At 46.1% G+C, this 17,365-nt stretch overlaps 1 protein-coding gene across 2 annotated transcripts; it reads right to left on the reverse strand.

Annotated features, from left to right (window-relative positions):
- Window positions 1–2,898: 2,898 nt before the first annotated feature.
- LOC129336904 (placenta-specific gene 8 protein-like) lies at window positions 2,899–16,469 on the reverse strand. Of its 2 annotated transcripts, none has more exons than XM_054990313.1 (5): window positions 16,377–16,469; window positions 9,191–9,328; window positions 6,701–6,825; window positions 5,921–6,029; window positions 2,899–4,410 (listed from the first exon to the last, which is right to left on the reverse strand). In XM_054990313.1, the coding sequence occupies exons 2-4, from the start codon at window positions 9,300–9,302 to the stop codon at window positions 5,925–5,927; spliced, it is 342 nt and encodes a 113-aa protein (XP_054846288.1). In that variant the 5' UTR covers window positions 9,303–9,328; window positions 16,377–16,469; the 3' UTR covers window positions 2,899–4,410; window positions 5,921–5,924. The 2 variants fall into 2 exon arrangements, with proteins under 2 accessions (XP_054846288.1, XP_054846286.1); XM_054990311.1 differs by having other exon boundaries at window positions 2,899–4,464.
- Between the last annotated feature and the right edge of the window lie 896 nt (window positions 16,470–17,365).

Genomic DNA, 17,365 nt, shown 5'->3' on the forward strand with positions numbered 1-17,365 from the left:
CCCCTCCTCTCAGCTGCAGCTCCCCAGCTGTATTGTGGGGATAATAATAATACTGACTTTGTTCACTGCTCTGAGTGGGGTGCTAGTCTGTCTAGAAGAGTGGTATATAAGTGCAGTTATCATCAACATCATCGTCTGGAAATCAGTTGTAATTCCAAGAGATTTCCATATCCCGCCTAAAGGTTAGCATACTTTAATATTTGTAAACAAAGAAAAAAAATTACAAAAATGCCACAAAACTGAAGTGCTCTCACATCCAAAGTTCTGGAGGCCTCTTTTCAGAAAGGATGTGAACAAATTGGAACGGGTGCAGAGGAAAGCAGCCAGGATAATCAGGGACCTGGAGGCCAAGCTGTACGAGGAAAGACTGAGGGCCAAGCTACACGTGACGAATGACACTTGAAGGGCAAGTGGATTGAGTGGAGGGCAAGTGAACAGGGAGAAATACACTTGCCGTTCAAGTGTCATTCGTCACTTGTAGCTTGGCCCTATTGCCCCTTCCCACTGGAGGTACTACTCCCTTTGTCTTGTCTGTTACTTCTAAGGCCCTGTACCAAATCCTAAGGCTTGCATTTGTGGTTGTTATGGCAACTCAAAATGGCACCTCAGTGCTGACTCAGGGCCAAGCTACACATGACGAATGACACTTGAACGGCAAGTGGATTGAGTGGAGGGCAAGTGAACAGGGAGAAATACACTTGCCGTTCAAGTGTCATTCGTCATGTGTAGCTTGGCCCTGTGGGACCTGGGGATGTTCAGTTTGGAGAAAAGGAGGTTGAGGGGAGACATGATTGCTCTTTAAGTATTTAAAAGTCTGTCACTTAGGAGAGGGAAGGGAGCTGTTGCTGTTGGCAACAGAGGACAGGACTTGAAAGAATGGTTTTAAACTATAGGAGGGAAGGTACTGGCAGGATATTTTTTTAAAAAGTTCTTCATGTTGAGAGTAATCCAGCAATTGAATCAGCTGCCTAGGGATGTAGCGGGTTCCCCCTCATTGACAGTTTTCAAGAAGCAGCTAGAAAATACTTGTCGGGGATGCTTTAGGCTGTTCCTGCATTGGGCAGCGGGTTGGACTAGATGGTCTGTAAGATCCCTTCCAACTCTATGATTCTACTACTGTCCAAGCACTTGGGTACAGCTTGGGTAGTACTGCTGAAACACTTCCTCCTACTTGGTCGATTATTGGAGGGGGGGTCAGTAGCTCGTAGCCACTAACCCTCAAAAACCATCAATGCTCATTCAAGCACACATCTTGTAATTGCCAATGCAACTAAAGAAAAGTCTCGGGGAGAGAAAAGTAAACTTCTTATCTGCCAGGCTGTACATGTTTATTGTTACTTTGCATATTCCCAGATGCCACCCGTGTCTGTGTCCTCCTTGCACAAAGTATGCCCTTGATGTAGCAAGTGGAAACTAGGGAGCAGAAAAGCAATGTTGTTTTGCACAATTCTTTTTCCTCGCGGCAATTGCTAAGCAAACACTAACTTGCTGGAGCAGGGGAGATCAAGAAACAGGAAATAAAGAGGGAACAAAGTGTAAAGCAATGTTCAGAATGAAACTAGAATCACTTCTGCTTGGACGGTCCTTTTTGGAGTCACATGGAAGCTTCCAAAAAACCCCACAAAAAATCATTTCTGTACTTAGCCAATAGCCATCAGGACTGGACTGTTTGTAAACGTCTTACCGTGTGCACTAGGCTGGTCACATGGAGTGTTTCTCCAGGCCCATCCCAAACAATGGCCGGCCGCCTGTTAGTAGTTAGAGATGGACATTAGTTTAGCTGGCTTTAAAGTAGAGTTGCTGACATCCAGGTGGAGCCTGGAGATCTCCCAAAATTACAACTGATCTCCAGCAGACAGAGATCAGGTGCTCAGGAAAAAAATGGCTGCTTTGTAGGGTGGACTCTGTGGCATTATATCCCACTGAGGCCTCTTTCGTCCTGAAACCCCACCCTCACCAGTTTTACTCCCCCACACCCCAAATCTCCAGGAATTTCCCAACCCAGAGTTGGCAGCTGTACTTTAAAGGCGGGGTTAGGAAGGTAGATCCATCCATGGCTGTTCACCATGATGACTCAATGGAAACTTCACGTTCAGAGGCAGTATCCCTTTGAAGATCAATGTCGGGGGTGGGTGGGTCAACACACAGGCTTGGGCCTATGTGGCATGCTTGAAGATCTTTTGGGGGTATTGGTTTGTCCCCCGGTGTAGTGTTTGGTGTAGTGGTTAAGAGCAGCAGGACTCTAATCTGGAAAGCCAGGGTTGATTCCCCACTCCTCCACTTGAAGCCGGCTGGGTTGTCTCTCTGGGTCAGTCACAGCTCTTTCAGAGCTCTCTCAGCCCCACCCACCTCACAGGGTGATTGTTGTGAGTTAATAACAACACACTTTATAAACCACTCTGAGTGGGCATTAAGTTGTCCTGAAGGGCAGTATATACATTAATTGTTGTTGTTGTTGTTGTTATTCTGTGAACTAGACAGGCCACTCGATTGATCTAGCATAGCTGTGTGTTATTTAGAATATTGGATCTGGGAGATGCGCTTTAAATCGCTACTCCAGCATGGAAGCATGCAGGGTGAGACTCTCTCTCTCACACACACACACAGCCTGACCTACTTCACAGGATTGTTGTTGTAAGGATACAATAGAGGAGGGGAGAATGATGTTGTAAGCTGATTTTGATCTCCATTGGGGAGGAAAGTGGGGTATAAATCAAGAAATATGTCCACATATCTCCTATGCTTGCAAGCATTGGGTCGGAGACCTTCCGTGCAATTAGACCAGCTGATAAATATCACAGGTTTTCACGTACATTTGTCAGCTGCCTTGAGCTATGAGGATGATGGTGGAGTATAAATAGCTTAATGTTTTTTTTAAAAAAAAAATCAGACAAAGGGTTTAAATAATTCATTTATTAGAAGAACAACAAAGAGCTGAGCGTTTGTGATGTGTGGATTCTTGGGACCATGGCTTGTGTGTCATTTTTCTTCATGTGCTCCTGTTTTCAGTGTCCGTGATGTTACAGCACGTGGCCAGTCAGGAAAAAACTAAACAATGTGACTTAATCAGGAGATTTAGGACGGTATTGCAGCCCAGCAAGTTCCTGCTTGTAAGTGAGACGTCTGTCTGTGTGACCCTGAGCCTGCAGGGCTTAAGGGGCGAGTGCGATACAAAGTTTGGTTTACAAAAAGGCATTCTTTACTACATGCAATACTGGGACGCATTTGACTGCAATTAAATAATAAACAGTCATTTGGTTGATGTCCCAATCCTGGCCGTTGGTCACCCCAAAAGACGGGATGCCACAGGAACGGAGTACCTTGAGAGCCTTTCTGCAACCTTGCTGGTGCGTTAGTTTGAGTCAGAGCTCAAAAAATCTAATCAAATATTATAATCATGCTGAGAATTGCAGTGGCAGCTGGCCAGAATTGTTCCAAAAACCTCTGGGGCAACCAGATGCCGGCAGGGCCAACCTGTCCGTTAGGTGCACCTAGGAAATTTCCTAGTACATCAGATGTGAAGCGGTGATAACCAGATATCTGCCGTGGCAAGTGGCAGCCCTGGGAGATTCCCCGGCAGGTCCTTTCCTCATTCTGTCACCCACGGGCAAGCAGCATCTTCCTGCCTCCCTGTTGCATGTGGGGGGCAGCTCCCTCTCCCTAGCCTATGGCCCCCCAAATCCTTCTGCTGGCCCTGCTCCCAGAATCTGGATTTTCTACAAACACCGATAATCTGAAAAGTGGCTCAGACGACCAGAGACTGGTCTACTTTTTCCCTAGCGGGATAGCAACCTGAGTGTTATTGGATGGTTTTCTGGATACTATAATGATGCATACTGGAAGACTCAGAGCAGAACCACAAGTGACAAAAGGCACAGATTGGACACTTGTCAGCTTCCCTCAAGTTTTGATGGGAAATGTAGGCGTCCTGGTCTTGCAGCTTGGCTCTCCGACTGCTGCCCAATGGACTTTTCAACTGTCACTTGTCCAACATTCCACCAAGCTGCCTACATTTCCCATCAAAACTTGAGGGAAGCTGGCAAGTGTCCAACCTGTGTCAGGCGTCACTTGTGGTTCTGCTCTCAATGTCAGGCTTCTGGATACAGGAACTTCTAAAATGCAAGAAGACGTGAAAGAAAGGGGGAAAGTGATCTCAGTACAGAATGCTGTTGGGTCCGTCCAGACAACTGGTGGATCATCAAGCACTTAGGCAATATAGTATTTTTCTCCTTCCTTCTCCCTTCTGCAAGCAAGAACAAGCACCAGATAGGAGGAAGTGGTAGGAAAACAGCTGATGTCTTTGTTTTCTTGGACAAAAAAGTGAAGTATTGCTGCAAATGGATAGCAGGAGCTTCCCCCTCTGCCTGGAACAGTAGAACAAGAGCTCCCTGGTGTAGCGGCCTGTCGTGGCTGTTGGAAGAGGCGGGGTCATTAGAGGCAGTGGGGATATCAGGAGGATCTATCCTGAAGAGAGTAATGTAAACTGTCGTCAGTATTCCTCAGCTGTAAAATGGGTCTAACCATAATGAACAAGCATCTGTTGGGAAACGTCCTGCTTAAATTTTTCTGCCGCTTGCTGGGATAATCTTTTTAAGCAGCACTTGCTCTATGATCTCTGCTCGCAAGCCCAGAAGTTTGAGTTGCTGCACAAATGTAATTGCCATGGTGGTTTATGGGGGAAGCTATAATATATCCTCACCACCACCTGGGAAGAAAATGGCTGGGAGTGGCTGGGTTTCCCCCACGTCACTTGTTTATGGCCAGACATTCTTTTTTCCTAATTTTTCTCGTGCTGTGTGAAGGTGATGTAGTCAACCCTTCTAACATGTGATTGTAACACGGCTTCGGGAGTGCATGCAGTGGATAGAAGTGGTATAAAGGTATAGGTATATATAAAGAAATCTGGAGGGGCCTCAGTGCCCTACCTAGATGCTCTCTGGGGGCACCTGGTTGACTAAAGTGGGGAACGGCATGCTGATGGGCAATTGGTCTAGTCCAGAATGGCGGCATTTAAATCTTTATTTTGTGCGACATTAAGTTACTTCTCTGGCTCAAAGCTGCCCCTCCTTACAGCCAGAGACAGGGTTGCTAACTGCCGAGAGAGAAAAAGTCCCATTCCTTTAATAGAGGCTCAGGGATGCCACGTACTTTCTTCCAGAGGGAAGCCTCCTGCCAATCCTCCCTGGTCACCTCTGCTACTCAAATGACCAGCAGGGGGAAATGGGGAGGGGAAAATGGTTTTGTATGATGCACAACGATATTCTCAGCAAAAAAAACCCTGAAAGCAATGTCATAGGAATCCCCTGGATCTCTATGGTCAAACCATAGTGATTGGTGGGGTTCCTAGAGCGTCACCACAACGTGGTGACATCACTTCCTGTTTTTCTGGAAATGCCATTGCAGCATTGGGGTGACACCATTTCTGCCCATCCCTTCAACCAGAGCCTCAGGGCCTGGTTATGATGTTATTTACCTCCACGTTATGAGAAGTTTAGCTGCCCATTTCCACACATTGAAAATGAAACCGTACCCTCAATCACAAAAATCAGCCCTTTCCCATTTGCAGAAATTTTCTGTGGGATCTAGCCCAAAACTGTGATTTTAAATCATTTTGACTCCCCACCTACCCACCCATGCCTGTGAGTGTGTGTGTGTGGTGCCCTCAAGTCAGAGTTGACTTAGGGCGACCCCTAGTAGGATTTTCATGGCAAGAGATAATCAGAGGTGGTTTGCCGGCCTCTGCAACCCTGGTCTTCATTGGAGGTCTCCCATCCAATTACTAACCAAAGCTGACCCTACTGAGCTTCCGAGATCTGACAAGATCAGGCTCACCTGAGCTATCCACGCTAGGGCACTCACCCATGCCTCTATGTAATAAATATATAAATAAATAAATAGATAAATAAATATAATCACAAACCTTTCTAGAATATTCCTAACTCTTTCCTCCTGTTGATATCCCGCTTCAGTTGACAAAGATTACAGGGAGCGCAAAAGACAACAGTGCAGCAGTCTGAGCAGATGGATCCCTGTGTTGTGTAAAAAGGCAACATGTCACCGGACCTCACAAAGACTTGATATTGGTTTTGGTCTGTGTTTGCAATATTGGGGTGGGAGGAGCCCTTATACTGGGGATGTGCACACATTGTGGACATTCATGTTCTTAGCTGTGCACAATTCAAAAGGCAGAAGAATCCCTGGTTCTCTGAGACACACCCCTGCTCAAAGCTGTGTAAACCACACAGGCTACACTGGTCTCTTTAAGCTGTGGCCAGTGGTAGAGGACTGGTTGATGAAACAATCTGTGCATGTCTATGGAAAGACCTGGATATACTGAAGAACATCCAGAGGATCGGTGCTGAAAATCATGCATATGATTAGAACCAGGGAATGGATAAGATGGCATATGTTTAGACCAGAAACATGAAAATGAAATTATTATGACCAGGGCTTTTTTTCAGCTGGAACGTGGTGGAACAGAGTTCCGGAACCTCTTGAAAATGGTCACATGGCTGGTGGCCCCGCCCCCTGATCTCCAGGCAGAGGGGGCTGAGTGGCGCAGAGGGCAATCTCAACTGCCCTCTGTCTGGAGATCAGGGGACGGGGCCACCAGCCATGTGACCATTTTCTCTGAGGACAACCCACTGAGTTCCACCACCTCTTTTCCCAGAAAAAAAGCCCTGATTATGACATCATTTACCGGGATCCTGTACTGGGTCCGATAGCGAGTCCTCATGGCCACGCTTGGGCCGCAGCAGCAGCATTCGTCCATGTCCTTGGCAACTTTGCACCCCAGGCACCAGAAGCAGAACGTTCCGCAGAGGCCTAGAAAAAGGTGACACAGGCGGTGTAGTTTCACAACTTGCTTTGAGGGGAAAGAGATACATATTTAGAGAAGTGGTATCTCTCTTTCCACAGTCTGATTCCTTGCGATGCAGGAACAATTTCAAACTTCTTTCAGTCGTTGCTCTTGTCAGCCACTTCCCATTTCTAGACTCTCCCCCTTCCCCCCCCCCCCACTCACATACAGTTATTATATCCTTGCAAAACTGGGCAGAAGCCCTTTCCGATCATTATGATTTTGGCACTCCGACCTTGCGTACTTGTACAGTGTGCTATGCACAATCCTTTTGATACATGACATTTTGTGTAAATAGGGCAGCACATGTATTTCCCAGTCTCAGTACACACAGATGCGTACCTTCAAAAAATTTGGGTTTCCAACAGGACTGGATTGACGGCGGGGTAGGGGGGGGTAGTCTACCCCTGGTGCTGTCAAAGAGGGGGTGCCGGGCACAGCTGCCTGGGAGTGTGCGGGCAGCTGAGCAGAGGGCAGTGGGAGCCTGCCGCGAGAGCAGGGGACGCGCGGCAAGCCTGCTGCCCATCATTGTGCTACCCGCGCAGCAAGCCGGCCACCCCCTCAGCAGGGCAGGTGAACGACACAGGCAACCTCCCAGCCACCTGTGCTGCCGCCGCCAGCTCCGCAGTGCGCCAGGGCTTACCACGCGGGATGGCGCACTCCACAGTGCGTGATGATGTTATGGAAGTGATGTCATCGTGCAGCGCTGGGGGTGTGCACGTGCAACCCTAGATCCAGCCCTGGTTTCCAATTGTGTGTACTGAAACTGGAAAATATTGCCCAGTTCACATAAAATGGAGATCCTGGATATGGACAGGATTGCATGTAGTGTACTCTCACAGTAGGACAGGCAGAAGCACTAAAATTTTCATGGATAAAAAGGGCTAGACATGGAGGGCAGATTTTCCCCTTGCTACTAGCAGGCATTGCAAGTGTAACGCTTTAATTTCTTCTGCTTAACCATGTAGCTGCATTCATGCCTACGAGGGAAGAGGAAAGGGGACGAGACTGGAGTGGGAGCTGCACTTGACTGCCACCCCTGGTGACTCTCGTGGTTAAGAATCAAGCTTGCCGTTCCCAGACTTTTGAACATGGACCTTCTTTTAAAGTTCCTCTCTAATTTTTGAATGTCCCAACCTATCCCCAAGCTAATGCACCAGGGCAAGGCCAAGACAGTGTAGTGGTTAGAGTCATACTAAGACCATGGAGTCCTGGGTTCTGAATTCTTTTCTAAAATGATGTCAACATTCACAGGTCAAACCTGTGGGTGCCACAATATCTCGTTTGGCCCTAAATCTGTGTCTTTGGCACAGCCAGCTGCAAGATTGTTGTCATTCCAGGAAGTTCATGGTCCCCCTTCCGGGTGTCCTAGGTCTTTGCATAGAAGGTCTGCCCCACTGTTGGAGAACCACTGATGTAGACTCAGCCTAGACTCTGTTCCTGGATCACAGACCGAAACTGGCTGTAGTATTTATTATCTTGCACGTTTCCTTCAAAGGGCTCAGAGCAGTATATGTAGCTCACAACAATCCACTGAAATAAATTAGGCTGAAAGAAAGTAATCAACCAGATATTACTCAGGCAACTTTATGACTGAGCAGAGATTTGAACCCTTGATTTGACTGGAGAGGTGAAATTGAAAGAGCCTTCGGGGAGGCAAGATGAAATTAACAAACCCTCTGAGGAGCAATCTCTGCAGGCTCTTTCTTTTTAAACTACCTTTCCTGGCTAACATTGCATCTCCCAACACATGTTCTTCATATGTCAGATGTCTTGTATAGAGAGACTCTAACAGAGGGATGCCTACCTTTACAACCCTGGTCTTCCTTGGAGGTCTCCCATCCAATTACAAACCAAGGCTGGCTCGGCTTAGCTTCTGAGATCTGATGAAATCAGGCTCACCTGGCCTATCCAGGTCAGGGTAGCCTGGACACTTACCCATATTCTATTGGGGGTGGTGGGGCCAAGCTCCATTTCAAAATGGCAAAAGGCAGCTCACTGCTATTCACCATCATTACCCCCCCTTAGCCCTTTAAAGGGCACTTTTGCTTCCTACTGGCCAGCCACTCTATACTCTTACAATGTGGCTGGAATGAGAATGGGAACACAAGGGGAAAGGGGGGCAGAGTGGGGTGAGAGGCAGTGGCAGCAGCAAGCAGAATGAGAAAAACCCCACCTTCTCCACCTGTTCCTAGCTTGCTGCTTTTGCCATAGTGTAGGTACATTGTCATGCCCCTGCGTAGATGCAACTGAAGTATGAGCAAGCTAGGTCCGAGATTCAAAGGAATTCATTCAAAACAGCAACATCCAAATATCAGGGAGTTCACTCACAGATTCGGCAGTCGCTGCCACAATCACAGAGGTCAGTCTGCCACTCAAAACTCCGCGTAGATGTGTGGCGTTGCGGCTGAGTCATTATCACAGGCTGGGGTGTCATTTCCATGGTCAGGTTTGGATGGATGTTACAGTCTAGCAGGGATAAAGATCAATCAGTGGGGGATTTCATTAGAAAATACAGGTAGTCAAATGCCATGATCAAAGGAATCATTGCAGAATTGGGTTTTTTTAGAAAGGGATTCCCCTAAGGCTTGGATAACTGGTTTAATACAATATGTTATATACTGTATATTGTATTGTGTTTTAATCAGGTTGTGATCCGTTCTGAGCCTGCATTGCGGGGAGAGCAGACTATAAGTCTAATAAATACATAAATAATAAATAAATTAATTAAATGGTCTGAATTTATGTTGCTCCACCCTTGGGCCTCTGCAGGGCTTTCTTTCTGGGAAAGAGGTGGTGGAAAGTGGTGGAACTCAGGACCTCACAATGACGTCACTTTGGGTCAGCTGGAACAAGCGGGGAGTTTTTTAAAGTTTAAATTGCCCTCTGCGAAAATGGTCACATGGCTGGTGGCCCCGCCCCCTGATCTCCAGACAGAGGGGAGTTTAGATTGCCCTCCTTGCTGCTGCATTTTCAAGAGGTGCTGGAACTCTGTTCCACCACGTTCCTGCTGAAAAAAAGCCCTGGGCCTCTGCCATGGACTGTGTGGACATCAGCAAGACATTAGTTGCTAAGTGACCTACCTCCGTGGTCTTCAAACTTCCTACTGTCAGAGAAAACTTTCAACAATTGATTTGTTGCCTGAGCACATTGCAATCCAATGGATTCTCAGTATGCTCCCAGACACATGTGCAGTTCAAGTTAGGAACTGGCCAAATCTGTTAAGTCCCACGGCCATGCCACATGAATGAAGAGCATGCCCTAGAACACACTGAAAAGGGGGCCAAGAGGAAAGTGTGGCTGAGCAGATCAAAGTGGTATAGGGAGGTGAATCCCCCTGTTCATTGATAGGTGTTGCTTTGTAATGTTTGTAATTTGTTTATAGTGGGTTTATAGTGTTTATAATACCCTGACCTGGATAGTCCAGGTGAACCTGATCTCATCAGATCTCAGAAGCTAAGCAGGGTTGGTCAAGTTAGTAATTGGATGGGAGACCTCCAATGAAGACTCAGATTGCAGAGGCAGGCAATGGCAAACCACCTCTCTTAGAGCCAAGCTACAAGAGACAAATTACACAAGGAGGAGCACGTGAAGGGCGTCGCAATGTTAACCCGGAAGCTGAGTTTTAAAAGAGATTGGCTTTGTCAATTTCCCCTCTCTACACAGCCAGGGAGATGGCTGCTCAGGGGGTTTGTTAATTTCTTCTTTGCCTCTGGAAGGCTCTGTCAGTTTCAGCTCCCCTTCTAAGAGGTGAGGAGAAAATGAACAAACATGAGTAGCCATCTCCCTGGCTCTGTAGAGAGGGGAAATTGACAAAGTGATCTCTTTTAAAACTCAGCTTCCTGGCTAACATTGTGACTCCCTTCACATGCTCCTCCTCGTTTAATTCGTCTATTGTAGCCTAGCTCTTATAGTGCAATTCTAAGCAGAGTTACTCCAGTCTAAGCCCACTGAAATCTATGGGTTTGGACTGGAGTAAGTCGGTTTAGGATTGCACTGTTAGTCTCTTGCCATGAAAATCTCCTCCAGGGGTTGCCATAGGTCAGCTATGACTTCAGGGCACTCTCCACCACCTGTGCTTATAATGTTTATAGAATTTATAGGGTTCTTCTAATGCTTTTGAAAATTTCTTCTAAGGTTCTTATGATGCTAATCTTAAAGTTCCAAAAGGTTTCTAAATCATCTTGCAAGTGTAATTAAGGTTTTTTGATGTTAATAACTGTGCTGACTCTCTAACCATCTGCAGCCATCCAATTTTTCAATTTTTAACTGTAAATATGTTTTGTATGGAGAAAGGTTTGTAAAAAATAAAAAAACCCTATTTTCCTAAAAAATATCTATTTTCCTAGAACACACTGAACCCTCCACTGTTTCTGCACAGTGCAAGGACAAACATGGACACACACAAAAATGAAATGAAATCCTCAAGTCATACAGCAACCTCTGAATGGGGTTTTTCATGGCAAGAGACCATCAGAGGTGGTTTGCCATTGCCTGCCTCTGCACCCCTGGTCTTCATTGGAGATCTCCCATCCAATGACTAGCCAAGGCCAACCCTGCTTAGCGTTGGAGCTCTGATGAGGTCAGGCTCTCCTGGTCTATCCAGATCAGGGCAGACACACACAGAAAGCTACCTTATACTGAATCAGACCATCAGTCGTCAAAGCCTCTATTGTCAACTCAAACTGGCAGCGGCTTTCCATTGACTCAGGTAGTGGTCTTTCACATCAGCTATTGCCCGGTCCTTTTTAATGAGATGCTGGGCATTGAACCTGAGATCTTATGCACGCAAAGCAGAAGTTCTTCCAATTGACAAAACTGACCTGGATGGACCAATGGTCTGAGTCAGCATAAGGCAGCTTCGTGTTTGGTCCCGCCTGTGTGTGTTCCCTATGCAATAGGGCGGTTCCTGACCCACAGCCACATAAACATGCAGCTGTTACAATACCACAGAAGCTACAAGACTGGTTTGAGAAGCAAATATTATAGCGCAAGGGCTTTTTTTCACCCTCAAGTTTGTTGTGTACAATTGATTGTTCGATATTTAAGCCACCCTCCCTGCAAGCAGGTTCAGGGCGGGTTACAATTACAACAATGCTAAATAATATACAATAATATACAATATAAAATTGCAACAAGACACTAGTTTATATACCAATAAATAATGTTCAGCATTCAATGGTGTCTGCTAAAATATCTAAATATAGTAACTGCAGATGAAAACTATAAAATGTAGGTAGGTAGGTAAGAGTCTGTCGAGAAGACTAAAGTAGAGATGGGTACGAACCTAGATACGAACCCAAAAAAATGCACGAACCAGGCCAGTTTGTGGTTCGCAAACCAGTGGTTCGTGGAAGCTTCTTTCCACGAACTTCCATGAACTGGTCTACTGGTTCATTTGGTTTGTATTAAAGGTTCGTATTCCCTGGGGAAATGGCCATTTAAACTTTTCCTGCCCCTTGCAAGCGGCAGGTCCCTTTAAACTATCAGCTGGCAGGCGGCAGGGGGTGATCCCCCCCCTCGCCGCCTGCCAGCTGATAGTTTAAAGGGATCTGCTGCTTACAAGTGGCAGGGCCCTTTAAATGGCCCAAACTCGAGCCCCAGCCCCCCACCTCCCCACCCCAGCCCCCACACACCCAGCCCCAGCCCCACACTTACCTTGCTGCTGGGGTTGTGGAGCCGCCCTGCAAGCCTGCGGCCTCCTCCTATGAGGGGTGGGAAGGCCATTTTTGCCCTCTTCCAGTGCTGTGCGGGCCCGCAGAGTGGCAGAGGAGGCTGAAAATGGCCTTCCTGCCCCTCACAGGAGGAGGCCGTGGGCCCGCACGGTGGCTGGGCCGTGGCCTCCACCACCCCAGCAGCAAGGTAAGTGTGGGGCTGGGGCTGGGGGCTGGGGTTTGGGCCATTTAAAGGGCCCTGTCACCTGCAAATGGCAGGAAAGGGCCCTTTAAATGGTTAAATGCCCTTTTCCCTGCTGCTAAGCAGCCAGAAAGGGGCATTTAAATCCCACAAACCATGAACTGGTTCAAGAACTTGCACCAGTTCGTGGGTGTTCGTGATTCAAGAAAATCCACGAACCCCATGGTTTGTTTGTTTTTTTGGTTTGTGCCCATGTCTAGACTAAAGCAGCGGAGGACAAAGCAGGGGAGGCCAATAGTGAGTAAATGACATCCCAGCTCAACGTAGCAAGACCATAAGCAAAGGCAGGTAGCTGACCCTTTCCTCTGAGCCTGTTGAAAAACCACCAATAAGGCAGTAATGGGGTTCTGGGCCCAATGCCAGGATGGGGCTCCAGAATCACTGTCCCCTGCCAACCCTGCCAGGGATCGTCTTCATTTCAGGCGAGGACAACGGGAACCACTCCCATAAGCTGGCTACTCCAGCCCCTCATGGGGCTGGTACAAATTGCAGCAGCTGAGGCAGCCTGCACTTCATTGGGAGAGTAGGGCTGTGGCAGCTTGTCCCCCCGCAGCACGGTGACCACGGCAACCGCCCTGGTTGCCTATTGGCTAAGACTGCCCCTGATCACCAAGTCTTTGGTTTGGTGTCCATCACACTTATAGCTGAATTGAATAGCTGCATCCATCATGCTTAAGTAGTATTAACATGTGAAGGCAGTTGGAGAACAGGGAGCCATGGGAACATGGGGTGGTGGTGGTGTGATGTCACTTCCAGGGTAAACATGAAAGTGATACTATGCCTCTCTAGGAATTGCCAGAAACTCTATTGTACAGCTATAGAGTTTTTTGGCAGTTTTTAGAGAGGGCTGCCATCAGTGCCACTCAGAGTGGTGGTGGAAAACAGCAGCTGGAAGGAGGGGATTTCCCACCCCCACTTGGGGGCTGGCTTCCCTAGTGAAAACAGAACCAGTCATCCATTCACTATATTTTGTTCTTCCCTCTCTAAGAGTTACTTTCTAAGGGCTGCTAAAACTCAGTAAATCTAGACCCTCAGACTAACACCCAGCCGTAGTTTCTGACAACCACTTCATATGTAAGTTGTTTCTTTCCGGCAACTACATCTGGTTTTCTCACATCAAAGAGCAGGTGGACATTCTACGCTCTCAGGGCCCTGATTGGCTGCAGCCGTCTAGCAGTTATTCAAGAATGCACACCTGCCTTTAGTGTGGTGCTCACTCTCTGTGGAACTGCACCAAACACAAATTGCATGTCAAAGTGCAAAGTAACTGTAGGCATAGATTGCCTCTCAGACAGTTTGGTGCCACAGGCTGATACTTTGCATAATGGCAAAGTATCACAATAAACTTAGGGGTGTGTAGAAATCACAGAAGATATTTTCGGTGGTGGGGCGAGTTTAGCTTTCTCTGCCTTCAAAATGTAAATTTATACATAGTAATCATTTAGTGGATTTTTATGCTGCCTTCCAGCCCCAAGGTGGCTCACAGTAATAATAAAAATCAACCTTATTTAAACATACTAAAACTAAAAGAGGAGAAACAGAGAGGGCACCATTAATAATAGCTTACTTTCTAGACTCTTAAGTAGTAGGATACAATCCTCTGTCTTTAAGTCAGTTGATCAATGAGAATCAATTTGCTAGTATACAGCCACGGTCAGTAGCATAAAATAGACACCACAGCATCAAAGTGAATTCCTTTTAAATTTCCACTGATGATAGTGGAGAGGTTATGCTAAATGCCTGTTGGAAGTCAGGGGGAATGAAAGTGTGTATTGGCTGGATCACGCCTCTGATTTTTAAAATGCTCCGCAAAACACAAAGGAGAATGGAGCCACAGAAGGCTACATGCAAAATATTAAGCAGGCACACCCTGTGTTTTATATGTCAGGAAGCAAATAGAGATTTTCAGATAAGGAGCCACTCATCAGGGTTTTATGTGCTTCTTCGCTGCCACAAAAACACCTCTCAATGGAACTCAGAGAGTTTAAATCTCCCGGCAAGGAAAAACATCTTTGAAGGTTTGTCATCTGGTTCAGGGGTTGTGGCTCTGGGGTGGGATGGGGGTTTATCTCCTTCCTTTATGCCATTTCCCCATAGAAATCACCTCCTGACCTGCTATTAGGTGCAGGAGAGAGGGGAAAGAAAAGTGAGGAAGTATTGTTCCTCTCCACCCCAACTGCAGCCCCAGGAGAAATTTCTTTCTATCTACTTATGTATGTGCTGTCAAGTTGTAACCAACTTATGGCAACCCCAGCAAGGGACTTTCGAGGCAAGTGAGAAGCAGAAATGGTTTGCCGTTGCCTTCCTCTGCAGTCTTTCTTGTGGTCCCCCGTCCAAGTATCGACCCAGGTTAGCTTCTAAGATCTATAGAGATCAAGCGATACCATGCCACCTTCTCTCCCTTCATTCTATTTAGTGTGCTTTTAATTCCACCCTCTGAGGAAGCAGCTCAGGGGAATATATGTGGTTCTCCCTTCCCCATGCTATCTTCACAACAACCTATGACATAGCAGAGGCTCAGAGAGTGATAAGCCCAGGGTTACCCATTGGAGGGGAAATTGGAACTCAGGTTTCCTAGATCTTTGCTGGGCATTCCAGTCACTACACCACACTGGCTCTCTACTAGCGGGAGATGGGACAACAAGGGAGGTTAAACCCTTCTCCTTCACTGCCAAATTTTTGATCCAAACGGAGGTCCTTGTCGCTCTTTTTTAATATGAAAGCATTCAGAAATCTGTTCATGGATCTCCCACATACTGCAGAATATGGCACTGGGAAAACTGCTAGACAGCGGTTCATTTGTGCTAGATCTATGCCATGCTATTCATCTATGCCTTGGGAGGGACTGTTTTTAAACGCGATCAATTAAACAGTCCATTACATTTTTATTCCACTCTTCCTGTAAGGGACTCAGGGCAACATTCATAATTCTCCTCTCCTCTCTTTTATCTTTAGAACAAACCTCTGAATTAAGTCAGGCTAGGAGAAAGTGACTAGCTCAAAATCAACCGGTCAGCTCCTCAATCCTAGTCTAACTCTTTAACCACTATACTACACTGGTTCTAAAGCGAATGTCCCCTCCACTCTGACATCTGAGCTTGCTGATTAGATAAACTGTCCCACTGCTACATAATCACACAGGCGGAAGAAAGAGGTAAAATAATTCTATCTGCTCTGGATAAATGCTTGGATTATAGAAGACAGTGGGCTCAACTCAGCAAACACCGGCTATGACAACGTCCGAATGGAAGCAATGAACTGGGATTTTCTGCATCCAACCTGAATCCCACTGATTTAAAGAAATTCCTTTGCCCTTGCCCAGAATATATTTATATTTCTTTAGTATATTTCTTCTATCCCACTTTTCCTCCAAGGAGCTCAGGGCAGCATCCGGCATTCCCCTCTACTCTGTTTTGTCTTCACAACAGGTTAGACTGAGACTGAGTGGCCCAAAGGCAACTAGCAAACTTCATCGAAAAGGGGGGACTTGACATCTTCCAAATCCTAGCCTGGCATTCTAACCCCTATACAACACTGGTAGAGTGCTAAAATTTTTTAAACATCTCCAATGAATCGGGGGAAAAAAACCCTGTACACATACCTTTTGCTGAATTATTCCTGATGGAGATTTTTCTTTTCCTAGATGAAATCCAACCAACAAATCTTTTGTATGTAAACAGGTAACAGCTTCACATCAAAGGAGCACTGGCATTTTTCTGAGATGTCAATGGGTATTTATGTGTTGGCAAGATAATTATCAGTTGCAATAATTGATCTGACATGATAATTGTTGAAAACAGTCATTGCCCTTCATGACAAAGTAGTAAATTAGATGCTGAGGTGATTTGAATTGCACAATCTAGGAAATATTAAGGTTTGGTCCCTAGATTACACACCCCCACAATGAGGTGTTTCTATATTTGGAGACGCGTGTATGTCTGCTGTTGGGAGAAATCATGTTTTCAGTGCTCTAAATGTGATGGATGGAAAATGAAAAGAAAGTTTAGAAGTTTCATGTAGGGGGAAGAATCTAATTGTATACAATTGTCTGTCCCTTCCGAAGGATCCAGCCAAGAAGCTATTATGGCCCCCCCCTACCACCAAGAAGAAGAAATGAAAGTCTAAAGAAAAAGGACTGCATATGGAAGCATATAGAGACCCATGTATGTGTCCAATGGGTAGTGTGCCTCAATAACAATAATATTGTTATTGAGATATTTGTTATTGAGATAACAGTGAGAGAGCTGTGACTGACCCAAGGTCACCCAGCTGGCTTCAAGCGGAGGAGTGGGGAATCAAACCCGGCTCTCCAAATTAGAGTCCTGCCGCTCTTAACCATTACACCAAACTGGATCTTAATAGAGAGGAGAAACAGTTCTTATCATTAGCTAGCATGTCCAAAAGTCTTGTGCTTGATAATTAATCGCACTGAAAAAAAAAACCTTATAAAATGCCTAATTAGCCAAGACTTGTATATTCCAAAAATTCATGAAGAGTAAACAGCCTTCCTGCAGTTAGCTATGGAAATGCAAATTGCTAAAATCTTCAAAATTCAAACTTATACCTGCTAAAAATGGCTTGATATGAAAT

Source organism: Eublepharis macularius, chromosome 10, assembly GCF_028583425.1.
Source record: "Eublepharis macularius isolate TG4126 chromosome 10, MPM_Emac_v1.0, whole genome shotgun sequence".
NCBI lineage: Eukaryota > Metazoa > Chordata > Lepidosauria > Squamata > Eublepharidae > Eublepharis > Eublepharis macularius.

Excerpts from the sequence above, each read along its gene's own strand:
- LOC129336904 (XM_054990313.1), bottom strand. The coding sequence starts at position 9,302 with ATGGAAATGACACCCCAGCCTGTGATAATGACTCAGCCGCAACGCCAC. Across the intron at positions 6,826-9,190 it reads TGGCAGCGACTGCCGAATCT|GCCTCTGCGGAACGTTCTGC; the intron begins GTGAGTGAACTC and ends ACCTTTTTCTAG. Across the intron at positions 6,030-6,700 it reads GGACCCAGTACAGGATCCCG|GGATCCATCTGCTCAGACTG; the intron begins GTAAATGATGTC and ends TACACAACACAG.